The 16,316-nt window shown below is 48.6% G+C and overlaps 1 protein-coding gene and 4 non-coding genes across 6 annotated transcripts; 1 reads left to right on the top strand and 4 right to left on the bottom strand.

Moving 5' to 3' along the window:
* Window positions 1-59: 59 nt before the first annotated feature.
* Window positions 60-132, bottom strand: TRNAR-CCU (transfer RNA arginine (anticodon CCU)). The gene has a single exon. It is a non-coding gene; the product is annotated as a tRNA-Arg (tRNA).
* A 251-nt stretch (window positions 133-383) lies between these two features.
* On the bottom strand, window positions 384-456 carry TRNAR-UCG (transfer RNA arginine (anticodon UCG)). Its single transcript has one exon. It is a non-coding gene; the product is annotated as a tRNA-Arg (tRNA).
* A 678-nt stretch (window positions 457-1,134) lies between these two features.
* TRNAR-CCU (transfer RNA arginine (anticodon CCU)) lies at window positions 1,135-1,207 on the top strand. The gene has a single exon. It is a non-coding gene; the product is annotated as a tRNA-Arg (tRNA).
* A 443-nt stretch (window positions 1,208-1,650) lies between these two features.
* TRNAR-CCU (transfer RNA arginine (anticodon CCU)) lies at window positions 1,651-1,723 on the bottom strand. Its single transcript has one exon. It is a non-coding gene; the product is annotated as a tRNA-Arg (tRNA).
* Window positions 1,724-8,384: 6,661 nt separating this feature from the next.
* On the bottom strand, window positions 8,385-15,786 carry MRPL58 (mitochondrial ribosomal protein L58). Of its 2 annotated transcripts, none has more exons than XM_014789234.2 (6): window positions 15,664-15,786; window positions 12,774-12,810; window positions 9,867-9,926; window positions 9,236-9,318; window positions 8,974-9,143; window positions 8,385-8,725 (listed from the first exon to the last, which is right to left on the bottom strand). In XM_014789234.2, the coding sequence occupies exons 1-6, from the start codon at window positions 15,760-15,762 to the stop codon at window positions 8,641-8,643; spliced, it is 534 nt and encodes a 177-aa protein (XP_014644720.1). In that variant the 5' UTR covers window positions 15,763-15,786; the 3' UTR covers window positions 8,385-8,640. The 2 variants fall into 2 exon arrangements, with proteins under 2 accessions (XP_014644720.1, XP_004432794.1); XM_004432737.3 differs by having other exon boundaries at window positions 15,577-15,777.
* Window positions 15,787-16,316: the final 530 nt, after the last annotated feature.

Genomic DNA, 16,316 nt, shown 5'->3' with positions numbered 1-16,316 from the left:
ATGGTTTTTGTTTTCACCTCATACATAACACAAAAATCCTTTTCGCAATTATACCACTTCACCCCAGATGGGACTCGAACCCACAATCCCTGGCTTAGGAGGCCAGTGCCTTATCCATTAGGCCACTGGGGCTTGGTGCAAGCGGCGCCCGATCACATGCCTCTTGAACTGTGACGCCGCGGAGCTGCATAATGACGTCAGCCCAGGAAGCTCTCAGGTGCAAAACCCGCCTGGACACGAGCCCTAATTCCCAGTTTCAGGTGACGGGAGCAAGGGTCAGGAGCTGGCCTGGAGCCCTGTGTCTAAAACAAGGATATTTTCTGGGATTCGGTTGCAGAACAGGTGTACTATCTCTCTCTCTTTTCGTCGGAATTAAAACGTTTCGACCACGAAGGGACTCGAACCCTCAATCTTCTGATCCGAAGTCAGACGCCTTATCCATTAGGCCACGCGGTCTCCTTCCACACCCACCACCACCTAGATGCCTATTTAGTGATCTATGGCTGCACAAGCGCTGCCGCTGGCACCAATGGGTGCACCCCGGCTCTGTCCCCGCCACACCTGTGACACACCCTGTGAGCCAGCGCGCGCGGTCCTCTCCGACTCGAGTCGCCGGCACCGCCACTAGCGAAGGCCCTGTACTTGAGCGGCGCGTTTCGGCCCACTAGGCGTCGCAACTGCATGGTCTAACGGATAAGGTGTCTAACTTCCGATCAGGATATTGAGGGTTTGAGTCTCTTCGTGGTTGGTTTCCTTTCGGGCGGGTCGCGCGGGGTACAGCAATCCCGCTGGGCTTCGTTTGCCAGTTCGCTTTGCCTTCCCTCCTCATCCCTTTCCCCGGTCCTTGGGACCGCTCGGCACTCGCCTTCCAGGGAGTTCGCTCCTTTCTGTGGAACTGCGCGCCGCCGGGCGCCCTTTGGTCTCAGTGGGCACTGCTCGATCGCCTCACCTTGAATGCTAGCATTTTGCGTAGCCTGGCGGTTGTCTAGCTCGCTCCCCGGGACCTGGACCTGGACCTGGTCTCGGAGTGCGCGGTGCGGCAGCCGGCGTGGCGGGACCGCGTGAAGTCTGTGCACGTGCGGCTGCGCGCCACCACGCGCTACCACGGACCACGTGGGGCCGTTACTTTATCGCGCCCCAGTGGCCTAATGGATAAGGCACTGGCCTCCTAAGCCAGGGATTGTGGGTTCGAGTCCCACCTGGGGTGGTGTGTGCACAGGCTCTGCTCTACAGCAACTTTTGGCGCCGGGAACGCACAGGCGGACCCGGGGACCCAGGGGCTCCGTAAGCCTCGCCTCGGCGCCACCCAAGGACTCCTGCTAGCCTTCTCCTGCCGGGCCGCTGAGAGGGCTTGGTGTTTGCAATCGGGGAGTCCGCGCGTCCTGTATTCCCTGCTCTGGGCTCACTGTCGCCCGCGCCCTGTTCATCCCTTCGCGTTCTCGGACACTCTGCCACCCTTAAGCCAGGACAAGTCCTGCTCTCTAGCCTTGGCCTATGAGCTGTACAAAAGTTGGGGAACTGTTAGATGAACCCTTCAGTCTTCGGCCCCCGGTCCCCGAGCCTCACAATACTCGGGGTCTTTAATGGGGTCGAAAGGTGGTGGAGTGGATTCTCGTGCCTGAGGCGGGGAAAGAGCCAAAAGTACACCTTTACCCCAGGTGGGACTCGAACCCACAATCCCTGGCTTAGGAGGCCAGTGCCTTATCCATTAGGCCACTGGGGCCTGTAGCGTGTTTTTTCAGGTTCTCTACTCCTAGTCTACGGCCAGACTCCGGGTCTTGCAAGGGACGGTTTAGCGGAGCGCAACTTTACCGAGGGATGCCGTGTCGGGGATGCGCGCGGACAGGCCCTCTGGAGCTCACAGACGACCGCGAGGAGGTGGGAAGACGCTACCGCGGGAGGCGAACTGACCAACCTCCAGCCGCCCGCACCGGGAAGAGCAGTGGGGGAGGGGAGGCCGGCACTGGGGCTGCCCGGACACGTGGACCATGGCGGGTGAAGACAGATTTGGAGGCATTTCCTTCCCATCCGAGCTATTGTGTCCACATCTACAGAACTGACAGAAAATCCAGGAATTTTAGGAAAAAGTAGTGTAGGAAGTGAACGAGAACAGATTAGCATCAATCATGAATATTGAAACATAAACACTGAAAATCTTCACCGTCACGAGACGATGTACAACCAGGAGGAACAAATCCAGTCATAAAAATATAAATATACACATAAATATATAATATAGAGAAAAGAACTATATCAGCCAAATTGATACTTCCCCCTAATATTTTATTCCTTTAAAACTGTTGTACGAAAAGTAATATAAAGAATAAACACATTTTTAAACGTTACACACCTGTAACATCCATTATTAAAATCCACGCACGTCTGTAGCAGTTAAGTGCGCGCGCTCCGCTTCGGCGGCCTGGGGTTCGCAGGTTCGGATCCCGCGCGCACTCACGCACCGGTTATCAAGCCATGCTGTGGCGGCCTACCGTATAAAGTAGAGGAAGATGGGAACCGATGTTAGCCCAGGGCCAATCTTCCTCAGCAAAAAGAGGAGGATTGGCATTGGATGTTAGCTCAGGGCCAGTCTTCCTCATACACACACACACAAATCCATGCACATCTGAAAGTTTTAACAACACAAGCTGCAGCCAAGGGCAGCATTTATTCCTTGTCGTGCCTGCGTTGAGACATTGCCTGTCCGTCCCCAGCATCCCAGGGTACAGAGACTTGGACACATTCTTCTTTGTTTCTTTCTCTCCCCAACATGTAGAGTCTGCAGAAACCCTTCTCCTTCCCCCCTTAACACCAGCAAGAAGGAAGAATTTTTTGTGTGTGTGAGGAGGACTAGCCCTGAGCTAACATCCGATGTCAATCCTCCCCTTTTCTCTTGAGGAAGACTGGCCCTGGGCTAACATCTCGTGCCCATCTTCCTCTACTTTATATGGGATGCCACCACAGCATGGCTTAACATCAGTGCGTTGGTGCTTGCCAGGGATCCAAACCTGTGAACCCCAGGCCGCCGCAGCAGAGCCCGCGCACTTAACCGCTGCACCACCAGGCAGCTCCGAATTTTTTTTTTGGGTGGGGAAGATTGGCCCTGAGCCAACATCTGTGCCAATCTTCCTTTATTTTGCATGTGGGACGCCACCACAGCATGGCTTGACAAGCAGTGTGTATGTCCGTGCCCAGGATCCGAACTTGCGAACACCTGGCCGCTGAAGTGCAGTGCGCAGACCTAACCACCACACCACTGGGCCGGCGCCAAGAAGGAAGAATTTAACCCACCTGGCTCTAGTCTCCTCCCTTGAGGATGCCTTCCTTTAAGTTAATCAATTTGTCTATTTGTTGAGGTGCAACATTCATGCAGCCAAGTGTTCACGTCTTAAGGTCAGAGCCAGATGAAATACAGAACACTTCCAGCCCCCCGGAAGGCTCCCGGTGCCTCCTCCCAGCCAATCATCAGCTCCCCCAAGTAAATACTTTCCTGATTTTCATTACCACAAAGCAGTTGTGCCTTGTTCTGAACTACATGTAAATGGAATCATACTCTTTGGTAGTCTGGGCTCTCTTGCTCAACATTGTGTCTCTGAGACTCACCTGTGTTCATTCTTTTGCCCTCAGCTTATGTTAAGGGTGAGTCCTACCCCTGTGCTCTACTCTGTCCCACAGCTTGTTCTGTTTCTCTTTACCTCTCCTTCCCTTCCTGTGTGTCTCAAATGCTTTTTCCAGGTCACTTCACATGCCACCATTGTCTTTTGAGGGTCTCACGAGTCCAGTACTTTGCTCCAGAGTCAACCCACAAGGATGCCTTCTCTGGTTTCCTGCCGCTCCCATCTAAGCCAGCATCTCCTCGGGTTCTGCCTTGCCTCATCCTCAACTGCTCCTATTCATTCCCAAGACTTGACTTGTGCGCCTCCATCCTGCATCTCCCAGCTGCAACCTCACTCCCCAGCTCCAGGGCGCCATTCCCTCTCCTGGCCAACACTACCTAGGTATTCTTCCTCAGATCCCATAAAGTCAACTCCTCACAGGCAAAACCATCCTTACCCTCCAACCATCCTCCCAAGCCTGCTCCCTTTGTGACTCTCCTGTCTCGATGTACAGCATCACGCATGTCACACACCTGCTCCCACTCCACCTGGGCCAATTTTCTGTCCCCATAATCCTTTTGCATCTGCTGTTTTCTCCCCATTTCTGTTGCCACTGCCCTAGTTCCAGGATGACTGCTCACAAGGGTCAGTCCACAACCTGTGCTCACTTCCCTGCAGTCTTTCCTCATCCATTCACAGTCAGATTAATCTCCTGCCAGCCTCTGTAGGGGTAGTCTAAACATCTTAGATGTCACATTTAAGGCCTTTCTAGAGCTGGTCCCACTCAATGTGGCAGACGTGTCTTCCACAGCTCCTCATCCCCTGGGGTCTAGCCAACCTGGGCTATTCATCATGGCTAACTTTCCCCGAGTACATGCTCAGTGCCATTGACCACTTATTCATTTAAACCCCATAACAGCCCCCTGATGCAGGCACTAATAGCATCATCCCTAGTTTACAGATGGGGAAACTAAGGTTCAGAGAGGCTAAGTAGTTTGCCCAAAGCTCCACAGCTGCGGGTGGCAGAGGGCAGGGCAGACCTGGGGCACTTGAACTTCAGAGCCCATTCTCCACACCATAGTTCACTGTCCTGGCCACAGGCAGGGCCCTTGGCCACACTGGAGCCTTCAGGTGACAAGCTCTTACCTTGTTCGCACAGCCAGCCCCTCCCCTCCTTCTGGTCCCTCTCAAGCACCTCAAGTACATCTTCTCTAACCTTCCAGCTGGAACTAGTTGCTTCTCTGCCTTCCATAAACTATTTAGACCTTTCTTATGTTATTTACCACGTTTTGGTCATGTACAGTAACAGGAATCCATTCTTCTCAGCTTTTATCGTTACCTGGTTGAACATAAACTCTCCGGAAGAAAGGACTTTATTTTTTTCATTTCTGATTCCCTTGGACCTCACCCAGTGCCTGGCTTTCACTCAGTATTTGTTGAATTAACGAATGAATTAATGTATGTTGCACTTCCTTGCATATGAACCTCAGCTCCCTTCTAGGCTCTGCGTCCCTTGAGGACAGGGACCATGTCTTCCACATCTTTTGTATTTTGTAAGTCATTGATCAATGATTTTGTTACACTTACATGAATGACGAGGTCACTGCTCACATAAGTATATGTACTACTACAGTGCGTTATCTTGCATTTAGAGCATCCCTACAGTGTTTGTCAAATGAGTGATCTAGTTAAAAATAAGAGGGAACAGGGGCTGGGCTGGTGGCGTAGTGGTTAAGTTCATGAGCTACACTTCAGCGGCGGCCCAAGGGTCACAGGTTCAAACCTGGGCACAGACCTGTGCACCACTGATTAAGCCATGCTGTGGCAGGCGTCCCACATAAAATTGAAGAAGATGGGTACAGATGTTAGCTCAGGGCTAATCTTCCTCACCAAAAAAAAAAAAAAGAGAGAGAGAGAGAACATTCTAAAACATTCATACATGTCAGAGTAACCTGCTACTGTTATGCTGGCCTGGGTACTTCCCATACCCATAGGACTGCAAAAACCTCTTTCCAGTTCCAACTCACTCTTTTCCTGCCTCCAAAGCCCCAGACTGTGACAGCACTAACACATGACACTTCTTCCCACTCAGTGGTTCCCTATTACCTACGTTTCTTAAAATCTAAACTCCTTAACTTGAATTGAAAAATCTCCACACTGAGCATCTATCTCCCTCTCCAGACTTACCTCTCATAATCTCCCTGCACAAATCCACTGTTCAGATGGCTTCCTCATCATCTCCACCCCGGCCTTTTCTTTAGTCTTCTTTTTTCATACTGTTCCCTTCAAGTGGCATGTCCTCTTCCCCCCTCTACCGATTAAAATTCTATACCTTTTTCTATTCAACATAGTTCTGGAGGTTTTGGCCAGAGCAATTAGGCAAGAAAAAGGAATAAAAGGAATCCAAATAGGCAACGAAGAAGTGAAACTCTCACTATTTGCAGACAACATGATTTTATACATAGAAAACCCTAAAGAATCCATTGGAAAACTATTAGAAATAATCAACAACTACAGCAAAGTCACAGGGTACAAAATCAACCTACAAAAATCAGTTGCATTTTTGTATGCTAATAACGAACAGAAAGAGAGTTCAAAATGATAATACCATTTACAATTGCATCGAAAAGAATAAAATATCTAGGAATAAATCTCACCAAGGAAGTGAAAGACCTATACAATGAAAACTACAAGACATTATTGAAAGAAATTGATAACGACATAAAGAAATGGAAAGATATCCCATGCACATGGATTGGAAAAATAAACATAGTTAAAATGTTTATATTACCTAAAGCAATCTACAGATTCAACACAATCCCAATCAGAATCCCAATGACATTCTTCACAGAAACAGAAAAAAGAATACTAAAATTCATATGGGGCAGCAAAAGACCCCGAATAGCTAAAGCAATCCTAAGAAAAAAGAACAAAGCTGGAGGCATCACAATCCCTGAACTCAAAACATACTAGAAAGCAATAATAATCAAAACAGCATGGTACTGGTACAAAAACAGACACACAGATCAATGGAACAGAACTGAAAGCCCAGAAATAAAACCACACATATATGGACAGCTAATTTTCGACAAAGGTGCTAAGAACATACAATGGAGAAAAGAAAGTCTCTTCGATAAATGGTGCTGGGAAAACTGGACAGCCACTCATGCAAAAGAATGAAAGTGGACCATCTGCTATCGCCATCCACAAAAATTAACTCAAAATGGATCAAAGACCTGAGGGTGAGACCTGCAACTATAAAACTCACAGAAAAAAATATAGGCAACACACTATTTGACATTGGTCATAAAGGAATCTTTTCAGATGCCATGCCTAGTCAGACTAGGGAAACCAAAGAAAAAATAAACAAGTGGGACTTCATCAGATTAAAGAGCTTGTACAAGACAAACGAAACCAGGGTCAAAATGAATAGACAACCCACCAGCTGGGAGAAAATATTTGCAAAACATATATCTGACAAGGGTTTAAGCTCCATAATATATAAAGAACTCACACAACTGAACAACAAAAAAACAAACAACCCGATCAGAAAATGGGCAGAGGAAATGAACAGTTTGACACTTCTCCAAAGAAGATATATAGATGGCCAATAGGCATATGAAAAGGTGTTCAACATCACTAATCATCAGGGAAATGCAAATCAAAACAACACTAAGATATCACCTCATGCCCGTTAGAATGGCTATAATCACCAAGACAAAAATCAACAAATGTTGGAGAGGATGTGGAGAAACGGGAACCCTCATACACAGCTGGTGGGAATGCAAACTGGTGCAGCCTCTATGGAAAACGGTATGGAGATTCCTCAAAAAATTAAAAATAGAAATACCCTATGATCCAGCTATCCCACTACTGGGAATATATCCAATGAACCTGAAATCAACAATCCAAAGAGGCTTATGCACCCCTATGTTCATTGCAGCATTATTCACTATAGCCAAGAAGTGGAAGCAACCCAAGTGTCCCTTGACTGATGATTGGATCAAGAAAATGTGGTATATACATACATACAATGGAATACTACTCAGCCATAAAAAAAGACAAAATTGTCCCATTTGCAACAACATGCATGGACCTGGACGGTATTATGTTAGGTGAAATAAGCCAGAAAGAGAAAGACCAACACCGCATGATTTCACTTATATGTGGACTATAAACCAACACATGGTCAGAAAGAACTGTAATGTGGTTACCAGGGGCAAAGGGGGTGGGGGGTGGGCACAAGGGGTGAAGGGAGACATGTATATGGCGATAGACAAACAAAAATGTACAAGCAAAATTTCACAATGTTATAAACTAAGACATCAATATAAATAAATAAATTAAAAAAAAAAAAAAAAATTCTATACCTTTTTCAAGGCCCAGCTCAGATGCCCACTCACCTGCCTCAGCCCTTCTACCTGACTGTGTGTTCCTTCAGGGCAGACACCACAACTCAATCCTGTTTCCCCCGGCTGTGACAAGCAGTCAGTGTCAGTCAATAACTCTGAGGCAGAGTTCAGCCAAGAAAAGGCAGGAATTCTGTTCTGAAGTATTCTGAATGAGAAGGGAAGCCCATTGCATTTAGAATTTTATTGTAGGGCCGGCCCCGTGGCTTAGCGGTTAAGTGCACGCGCTCCGCTGCTGGCGGCCCAGGTTCGGATCCCGGGCGCGCACCGACGCACCGATTCTCTGGCCATGCTGAGGCCGCGTCCCACATACAGCAACTAGAAGGATGTGCAGCTATGACATACAACTATCTACTGGGGCTTTGGGGGGAAAATAAATAAATAAAATCTTTAGAATTTTATTGTAGCTAATATATCAAATGGATAATTAAAGTTTGACAACACATGATTTCCTATAAAGACCTTTGCAACCAGTGTCTGCGACCCTCATTCCACACGAACACTCTTGTGATGGCTCCAACGTTAGAGACAGACATTAACAACCACAAAAACAAAGTCTCCCAGCGGTGTTAAAGCTCCCTCAGCTGCAGCTGCCTGGACGCCCTGAAGAGAGTCTTTGCCGGCTCTGGAAGATAATTTCAGTCCATATCTACCCTCCTGCTTGTCTTTATAGTAGAATTTATTCTCTTTTTTCTCAGCCTCTCCCGATTCATGTTTTCTATCCTGAAAACAAAAAGACCTCAATTAGTCCCAGATGCCCAATCAGTGCTTTTCAAAGTGGTGAGAAGAGCTGGCAGCTCAGTGGGAAGCAGAGGAGCCGAATCAGCAGGCGCCAGCTGGTGGGGAGCCTCGGCTCAGCGTCAGTCTCCTCCCATTCCCGGAGCTCTTCCAGCCGTCTGCCTCCTTTCCTCCCTGTGCAGCCCCTCATCCACATGACTCAGCTGATAAAAGCTTGGGGTATTTTCTGGTACCTGATTCTCTGTAGCACAGCATCTTCTTTGGATGGCTCCTTGGCTGTCTGGCTGGCCTCAGCAATCATGTCTCGAATTTTCTGTAGGCAATCTGCCAGATTTCGGAACTGATAGCGGCTGCGTTCAGAGGTGAGTATCAACTCTCCTGACCTGTTGATCTTATTTTTATGCTGCAGAGAACAGAGGCAAAACCAGAGTTCTACAGAGTAACAGTTTAAAAGTGACTGAGGAATTACAGAAAAAGAAGGGAGCCAATGGTTACCGTGATGGCCATTTTCTGTCGCACAGGCTCTGCAATCCAGTCGGCGGTTGCCAAATGGAACCTGACTTCAGCCTTGGAATTCACTGTAAATAAAGGGATGAGGGAGCACAGGTCACTGAGACTCTCGGGCTCAGCACCTGGATGGCTGGTGACCATCCTGAAACAAAGGGGTGAGACACCCAACCAGATACACTTCTATCCTGTATCAACTTGGGGATACAAAGTTGGCCATAGAATGATCCTGCAAAGACAGTGAGGCACTTCTGGACAAAAATAAACTTCCAGGAACTAAATGCCCAGTGCTTCTCTTGCAGTTTATTGGGTTCTGAAAAGAACGGGGGGATGGGTTCCATAAGAATGAAGGAAACCTGTTCTCGGAGCTGGCTGCCAACTCATACTGTGATTTCCCTTTGTTTAGACTCACAAGCCAAGCCTAGTCCAAGCAACCCACTGCTGAGAGTCGGCGAATCAGACCACATTCAAAAGAATAAAGAGAATTATTATAAGCTGGTGGTATTGAAGCTTCTGCTAAAAAAATCCCTTTATTCCACATGAATGTAAACATAGAACTCCTCAAGTCCATCTCTCAGCTAAGTTTTAAAATGAAAGAAAACAACAAGCCACCCTGTACCTTTGTTAACATTCTGGCCCCCAGGACCACTACTCCGACAATAAGATATTGTCAAGCGATCTGTAAAACAGAACACACACCAAAAAAATGATTATGCCATGGCAAAATATGCAAACTGTTAATTTACTATCAATATAACTATCCCTATTACAAATGTCTCTTTCAATGATTTTTATATATATAAATGGAACATTCAGATCAGTAAAGTTAGAAATTATTTACAGATGTCAAAACTAAAATCAAGAGTAAGTGACTTTGTCAGGGCCACACAGACAACAGAGAATGTACAATTATGACCTGAGTTAGCTGCTTCTGGTCCAGTACATTCCACCAGATCTGCCTGCCCTAGCTTTCTGCTGTTAGTTTATTTTAAAGCAAGGACTCTTTCAAAAGCTCAAACTAAAGGACAAACTTAATGTTGTATTTCATTAAATGCGGTGGATGTGGAATCCCAAATAGACCAGAAGCTCCAAGCGGGCAGGCGTGTGTCTATTTCACCATGTATTCCCAGTGCCAGCTCATAGTCAGTGTTTAAACCCACCTGCTGGATGAATGAGCACTTGATTGGGAGCCGGGACGCCTTCCTTCTAACACTGGCTCAGCCACTGACTAACTACGTGATCTTGGCAAAGTCCCACTGCTTCTCTGGGTCTCAGTTTTTGTTTTTGTTTTTGTTTTGTGAGGAAGATTCACTCCGAGCTAACATCTGTCACCAATCTTCCTCTTCTTTTTGCGTGAGGAAGATTAGCCCTGAGCTAACATCTGGGCCAATCTTCCTCTATTTTGTTTGTGGGTTGCTGCCACAGCATGCCTTGACGAGTGGTGTAGGTCTGTGCCCAGGATCTGAACCCACAAACCCGGGCCGCTACAGCAGAGTGCGCCAGACTTAACCACTATGCCATGGGGCTGGCCCCTCTGGGTCTTAGTTTTGTTTGTCTGTTTTGAATCTGTAAAATGAGGTGTCTCCTTCTACTTTTGTAATTCATGAAAAGCAGCCTCATAGTGTCTGAGGAAAGTAGGGAAGGTGTGGTAGTGAGAAAATTTCAGAAGACTGGATGGTGAGCCGCAAGAAGGTTGGGTGGCAAAGAACTGTGGCACCATGGTGGTGGAGAGCAGGCCTCAGCGGGCAGATGGGTGACCCATCTTGGGACTGCTCCTAAGAGGCTTTCCTTCTTTTGAAAAATCAAATTAACTCATTTTCCTGAACAGGTAAGGAATGCAGGCGGTGCTGTAGGGGGGGGTGGTTCCACCATGGTGTCCAACCTTGCCTGCATCCACACAGGCAACTAAGGCATCACTTCCACTGCAGCCGAGTCTGTCTTCGCAGGAACGCCTGTGATCCTCCCAGAGCACAAGAGACAGGAAGCAGGGGAGGAGCTGCAACAGGGCCAACTCCCATTCTCCTCCCTGTCTCCCTGGAGGCTGTCATGAGATAGTCTCTTCATCTCCAGTTCTGATGAGACAGGCTTTCTGCCTCCTCCAGCCACATGCACGCCTCAGGGCACAGCTGCAGGCTATCAAACTGCCCAGCTGTGGCCACAGGGTGTCCTCTCCCTTGTGTTGCAGTCACCTGGCATCTTTGTTTCAGTGTCACCCTGAACAAGGGACACCGGGAGCCAGCACCTTTGGCTTCTCTTCCTTTCACTATCTGTGGATGTCATAAACTCTCTGAATCTAAAAAGGGCTCGTTTCTTTACAGGCCATGCCTGTAAGGCCTTGCCTTATATTTGATGGGTTCACAATGCTAAAGTCATGCAATTGGTTTACAGGGAGAAGTCCCCACTCCTGTTCCCCAGCCACCAAGTTTGTCCTTTCCTCTCCACTCCCCAAGGCAGTCCTTATTTCCAATGTCTCATACATCCTTTCAGATCTATGTATACATAGTGAAATATATATTTTAGAGCCAGCCCTGATAGCCTAGTGGTAAGTTTGGCACTCGCACTACTTCAGTGGCTGGGGTTCGGTTCCCAAGAGTGGAACCACGCCACTCGCCTGTCAGTAGCCATGCTGTGGTGGCGGCTGACATAGAAGAGCTAGAAGAACTTACAACTAGAATATACAACTATGCACTAGGGCTTTGGGGAGGGGAAAAAAAAAAAAAAGGAAGATTGGCAACAGATGTTAGCTCAGGGTGAACCTTCCCCAGCAAAAAAAAAAAAAAGAAATATATATTTCAGATATACATACGTAAAACACAAATGGTAGCTTACTATATATACTCTTCTGCATCTTACTTTTTTCCAATAATGATCAATTCACCTCTTGTAAAGATTGTTCCATGTCACAAGAACATCCACAGCTCTCCATTTGTGCTGCACACCACACAGCACTCCAGAGTGGCTCCATCATCATTTTTTGCTATTCTATACAATGCTGAAAGGACTGCACTTTTGCACACCCAAAGACAATTTCTTTACTTTCATTAAGCTGGAGAGATCCAGGAGGAATGTATGAAGGGTGGGGGAAATGATTTTTTTTTTTTTGGTGAGGAAGATTGGCCCTGAGCTAACATCCGTGCCCATCTTCCTCTATTTTGCATATGGGATGCCGCCACAGTGTGGCTTCATGAGTAGTGTGTAGGTCTGTGCCTGGGATCTGAACCCGCGAACACCGCGCCACTGAAGCAGAGCATGCAAACTTAACCACCACGCCACTGGGCCGGCCCTGACAGATTTTTTATAAAACAAAATTACTTGGGCCGGCCCGTGGCTTAGCGGTTAAGTGCGCGCGCTCTGCTGCTGGCGGCCCGGGTTCGGATCCCGAGCGCGCACTGACGTACCGCTTCTCCGGCTGTGCTGAGGCCGCGTCCCACGTACAGCAACTAGAAGGATGTGCATCTATGACATACGACTATCTACTGGGGCTTTGGGGGTAAAATAAATAAAAAAATAAAACAAAATTACTTACCCAGAGGAATGTCATTGTTGGCTTGCTTTGCATCATCCTGTAATGTAATGTGCACAGTGTCAAATAAACATTACCTGCTGGGTGGCTCCTAACTGGTCCAGGGCAACCAAAGAAATTACATAAAGCCACAACGCAAATGTAATACAACTATTTTCAGGTCCTCAGCAAAATCACATCAGAATGACAGAAAAAGCTTCCCCAGACTCCAGAGGTACCACTTCAGAAACTTCTTCCAGGAAAATGGAACTGACCTCTCCAGCCTTCCCTGCCCTCACCTTAGCTCGTGTTGGGCACCATCAGAGGCCTGCCTCCGGGGAGGGACGGAAGGCACCACAGTACACATGCATCAGGCAGACTCCAAAAGGAACGCCTTCTACTAACCCGGAGCACCAAACCTGGTGGGCCACCCTGTACCTTCTCAGCCCACAAGAGGCTCACAGGGGAGGCTGCCTGCCTTGAAAAATGACTAGCACATCTGCTTTGAGGGTCTGTGTCAAACTGAACTACTCACTCCAGGATTTCTCACCACCAGGTCTCTCCCACGCTGTTCCTCGGTAGCAATGCCCTCCAGCCTTAAATCCTCATGTCCACAGGCCCAGTGCCAACACTACCCCCACTGAGGCTCTTCTGGCCATCCAAGCCCATCCGTTCTCACCTGTAGCCACTCTGGCTGCCTTCCTCCTTTTTCATCTTAGAAGTATCTAGGGATGGAGTCCTCATCCTACTCCACCTTTCTGCAGCACTGAAGACCATGGCCCACGCCTCCTTGAAGCCTCCTCTTCCCCTTGCTTCCAAGCTGTCCTCTCCAGTTTCCTCTTACCTCCCTACGACTTTCTCACTCTCTTTGCCTGCTCTTTGCAACCTTTAAACACTGACATGCCCCTGAAATCCTTTTTCTCCATCCTACTCTTTCCCTAGAACATTTCATCCATCTATGTTGGATGAAAATATCATCTATGTTGATGACTCCCAACTTTCTGGCTCAGACTTAAACCTCTTTCTTCAGCTCCAGACTCATATAGCCAACTGCTATTTGATGGCTCCTCTCAGATGCCTAGTGGACGCGTCAAACCTCCAGCCTCCTCACAGAGGACTTCCCTTACTAACAATCTGAAGTAGCTCCCCAGCACTCTCTCTGACAGCACCCTAGTCTATTCATTACTTCTCACTACCCGATATGTTTTCCCCATTTGTTTACTGCCTGCTCCTTCCACTAGAACATAAGCTCCATGAAGCATGGACCCTGTCTGTTTTGTCTATCGTGACTGTATCTGCAATGCTTGAAACAGTGTCTGACATAGCAGGTGCATGACAAACTTTTTGTTGAATGAAAGAAAAGACAAACAAATGAATGTCATTGCACTTTCTCATGTCAATTAATGGTAACTCAATCCTTATATCACTCAAGGCCCCAGACGGCAATTCTTTTATTCTCATTTCTCATAGAAAATCCATTAGCAAATCCTTTAGGTTTTCCCTTCAGAATATATCTAGAACCTCATCAATTCTCATGACTCCTATTGCTTCCATCCTGCTTCTCATCTCTTGCCTGTATTATTGCAAACTCCTAACTGGTCTTCCTGTTCTTGCCATTCTACAGTCTCTTCCCTATAAGGCTCTATAAGAGTGATGCTTGTAAAACTACGTTGGATCATTCCACTCCTCTGCCTCAAACCCTACAATAGGTCTCCACTGCATTCAGAGTAAAGCTGAAGGCCTGTAAGCCCTATAAATGGGCCTCCTCCACCCCATCCCTCTCCTCTTTAGCTTCATCTCCTCGGACTCCCCTGCTCACACTGGCCTGCTTGCTGTTCTTTGAACAAGTCGAGCATGCTACTGCTTTGAGGTGGTTGCACCTGCTGTTCCCTCTGTGAGGATGCTCATCTCCCCACTACTCTCACGGCTCATTCCCTTGCTTCTTCCAGGTCCTTAATCAAATATTACCTTCTCAGAGGCCTTTCCAGACCATGTTACTTAAAACTGCAACCCTACCCCTACCTTAGAACACCTTCTTCCTTCTGGGCTTTATTTTCTCCAAAGTATTTATCACCACCTCACATATTCTATAGTATTTTGGTTACTACCTGTCTTCCTCCATTAGAAGATGAGCTCTGCAAGCATCAGGATTTTTGTGTTTTGTTCGCTCCTCTATCCCCATGCCTAGCACAGTGCACACAGAATGTTTTCAACAGAAGTTTGTTGAATGAGTAAATCAGTGAATGAATGTTCTCTTCCAGTCCTGTAGGTGGAAACAGAATTGGCTGGGTCCTATCTCTCCTGCTCGGGGGCCTGATACAGCGCCTGCACACAGCAGGCTGTCAATAAATGCAGTCTGAAGAAACGAACGAGAACGCCTGTTTCTTCAGGCGCGCTGGAGCTCATAGAGGCTACAGACACTGTAACTTTCCAAAAGGTTCCAAAAAGAAGTAAACAACTTGGCAGCCTCTGGCCTTTGTGGTCCACTCTGGAGGGCCAGAATGCCCACATTTTCCCTCGGGACAAGAATTTGGGCCTGCGGGCGGGGGAACGAACGCGGAAAAGCTGGCTGTTTTGTAAGCAGCATATGCAGCACGCTCTCCTGGCGCCCGCACACCTCCATCCGCGCCACGCGCCACGCGCCGCGACCCGCCCCGCGGCCCCTGTCCCCAGTTGCTGGGGCAACCAGCTCCCACCCGCCGCCACCGCCACGTTCTGCGCGCCGCGGCGCCTTCAACTGGCTCCACGCCCGGCCAATGGGGCCCCGGCTTCCTGACGTCGCCCAGCAGAGGCAAAACGCCCCTTCCGTCCTGCCCTCCCGGCTCACCGGGACCCTCCAGGCGGTGTCCGAGCCCCGCGATTCGGGGTACAGCTTGTCCAGGCTGTAGATGCTCTGGAACTCGGTGCCGTCTACCTGTTTGTGCAGAGGCCGGTAGGGGCAGCGCGCGAGCCGCGGGAGCAGCCAGGCTCCGGCTCGGCTCAGGCCGCAGCGGAGACACCAGGCGGCCGCCATGTTCGAGTCTCGGAGCCGCTTCCGGTGGACGCTGCCTTCCGCGGTCCGCGAGCTCGCGCTTCTCTCGGGACTTTGGTTCCGCGCGGCTTTTAGTGTCCGCCGGGGGAAGGCGGCAAGGTGAGCTCCCGGCGTGGCTTTCCTGCGGCACCTGTTAGAGGCGCCCCATCCGCCGCCTCCGGGAGGCCCGGTTGGCGCTGTGAGGTCCGCTGCCGCGGTGGGGAAGCCGTTGGCCAGACAGCGAGCTCTGAAGGGAGCCTCCTGGTGAAAAGTACCCCCGGATCCCGTGTCCCCCAGAAACACCACTTCTCTTCCTTTCAGAGTCTGTGCCCTCCTCTTGGACCACTCTCCCCTCAAATCTCACATCAACAGAGAGGCCTGCCCTGTCTGGCCTACTTCATCTCCATCACCTTTACTCTGCTCTACTTTGGTTTTTTTTTTTCTTTCACCTCACTCAATCTTATTTTTCTAGTTTATTGCCTGTCTCCCAGCCAGAATGTAATAAGCCCCTGGAGGACACTGGCTCAGTGCAGGAGCCCCAGCACCCAGACCCTGGC

The sequence above is a fragment of the Ceratotherium simum genome, chromosome 16 (genome assembly GCF_057802395.1).
Source record: "Ceratotherium simum simum isolate JZ-2026a chromosome 16, ASM5780239v1, whole genome shotgun sequence".
NCBI lineage: Eukaryota > Metazoa > Chordata > Mammalia > Perissodactyla > Rhinocerotidae > Ceratotherium > Ceratotherium simum.
This window is presented reverse-complemented; position numbering and strand designations above follow the sequence as displayed.

Bases quoted from the DNA above. Each gene is read 5' to 3' on its own strand.
- MRPL58 (XM_004432737.3), bottom strand. From the start codon at position 15,762: ATGGCGGCCGCCTGGTGTCTCCGCTGCGGCCTGAGCCGAGCCGGAGCC. The intron at 12,811-15,576 runs GTGAGCCGGGAG...ATTACATTACAG, and splicing joins ACACCGCCTGGAGGGTCCCG to GATGATGCAAAGCAAGCCAA. The intron at 9,144-9,235 runs GTAACCATTGGC...TGTTCTCTGCAG, and splicing joins GACAGAAAATGGCCATCACG to CATAAAAATAAGATCAACAG.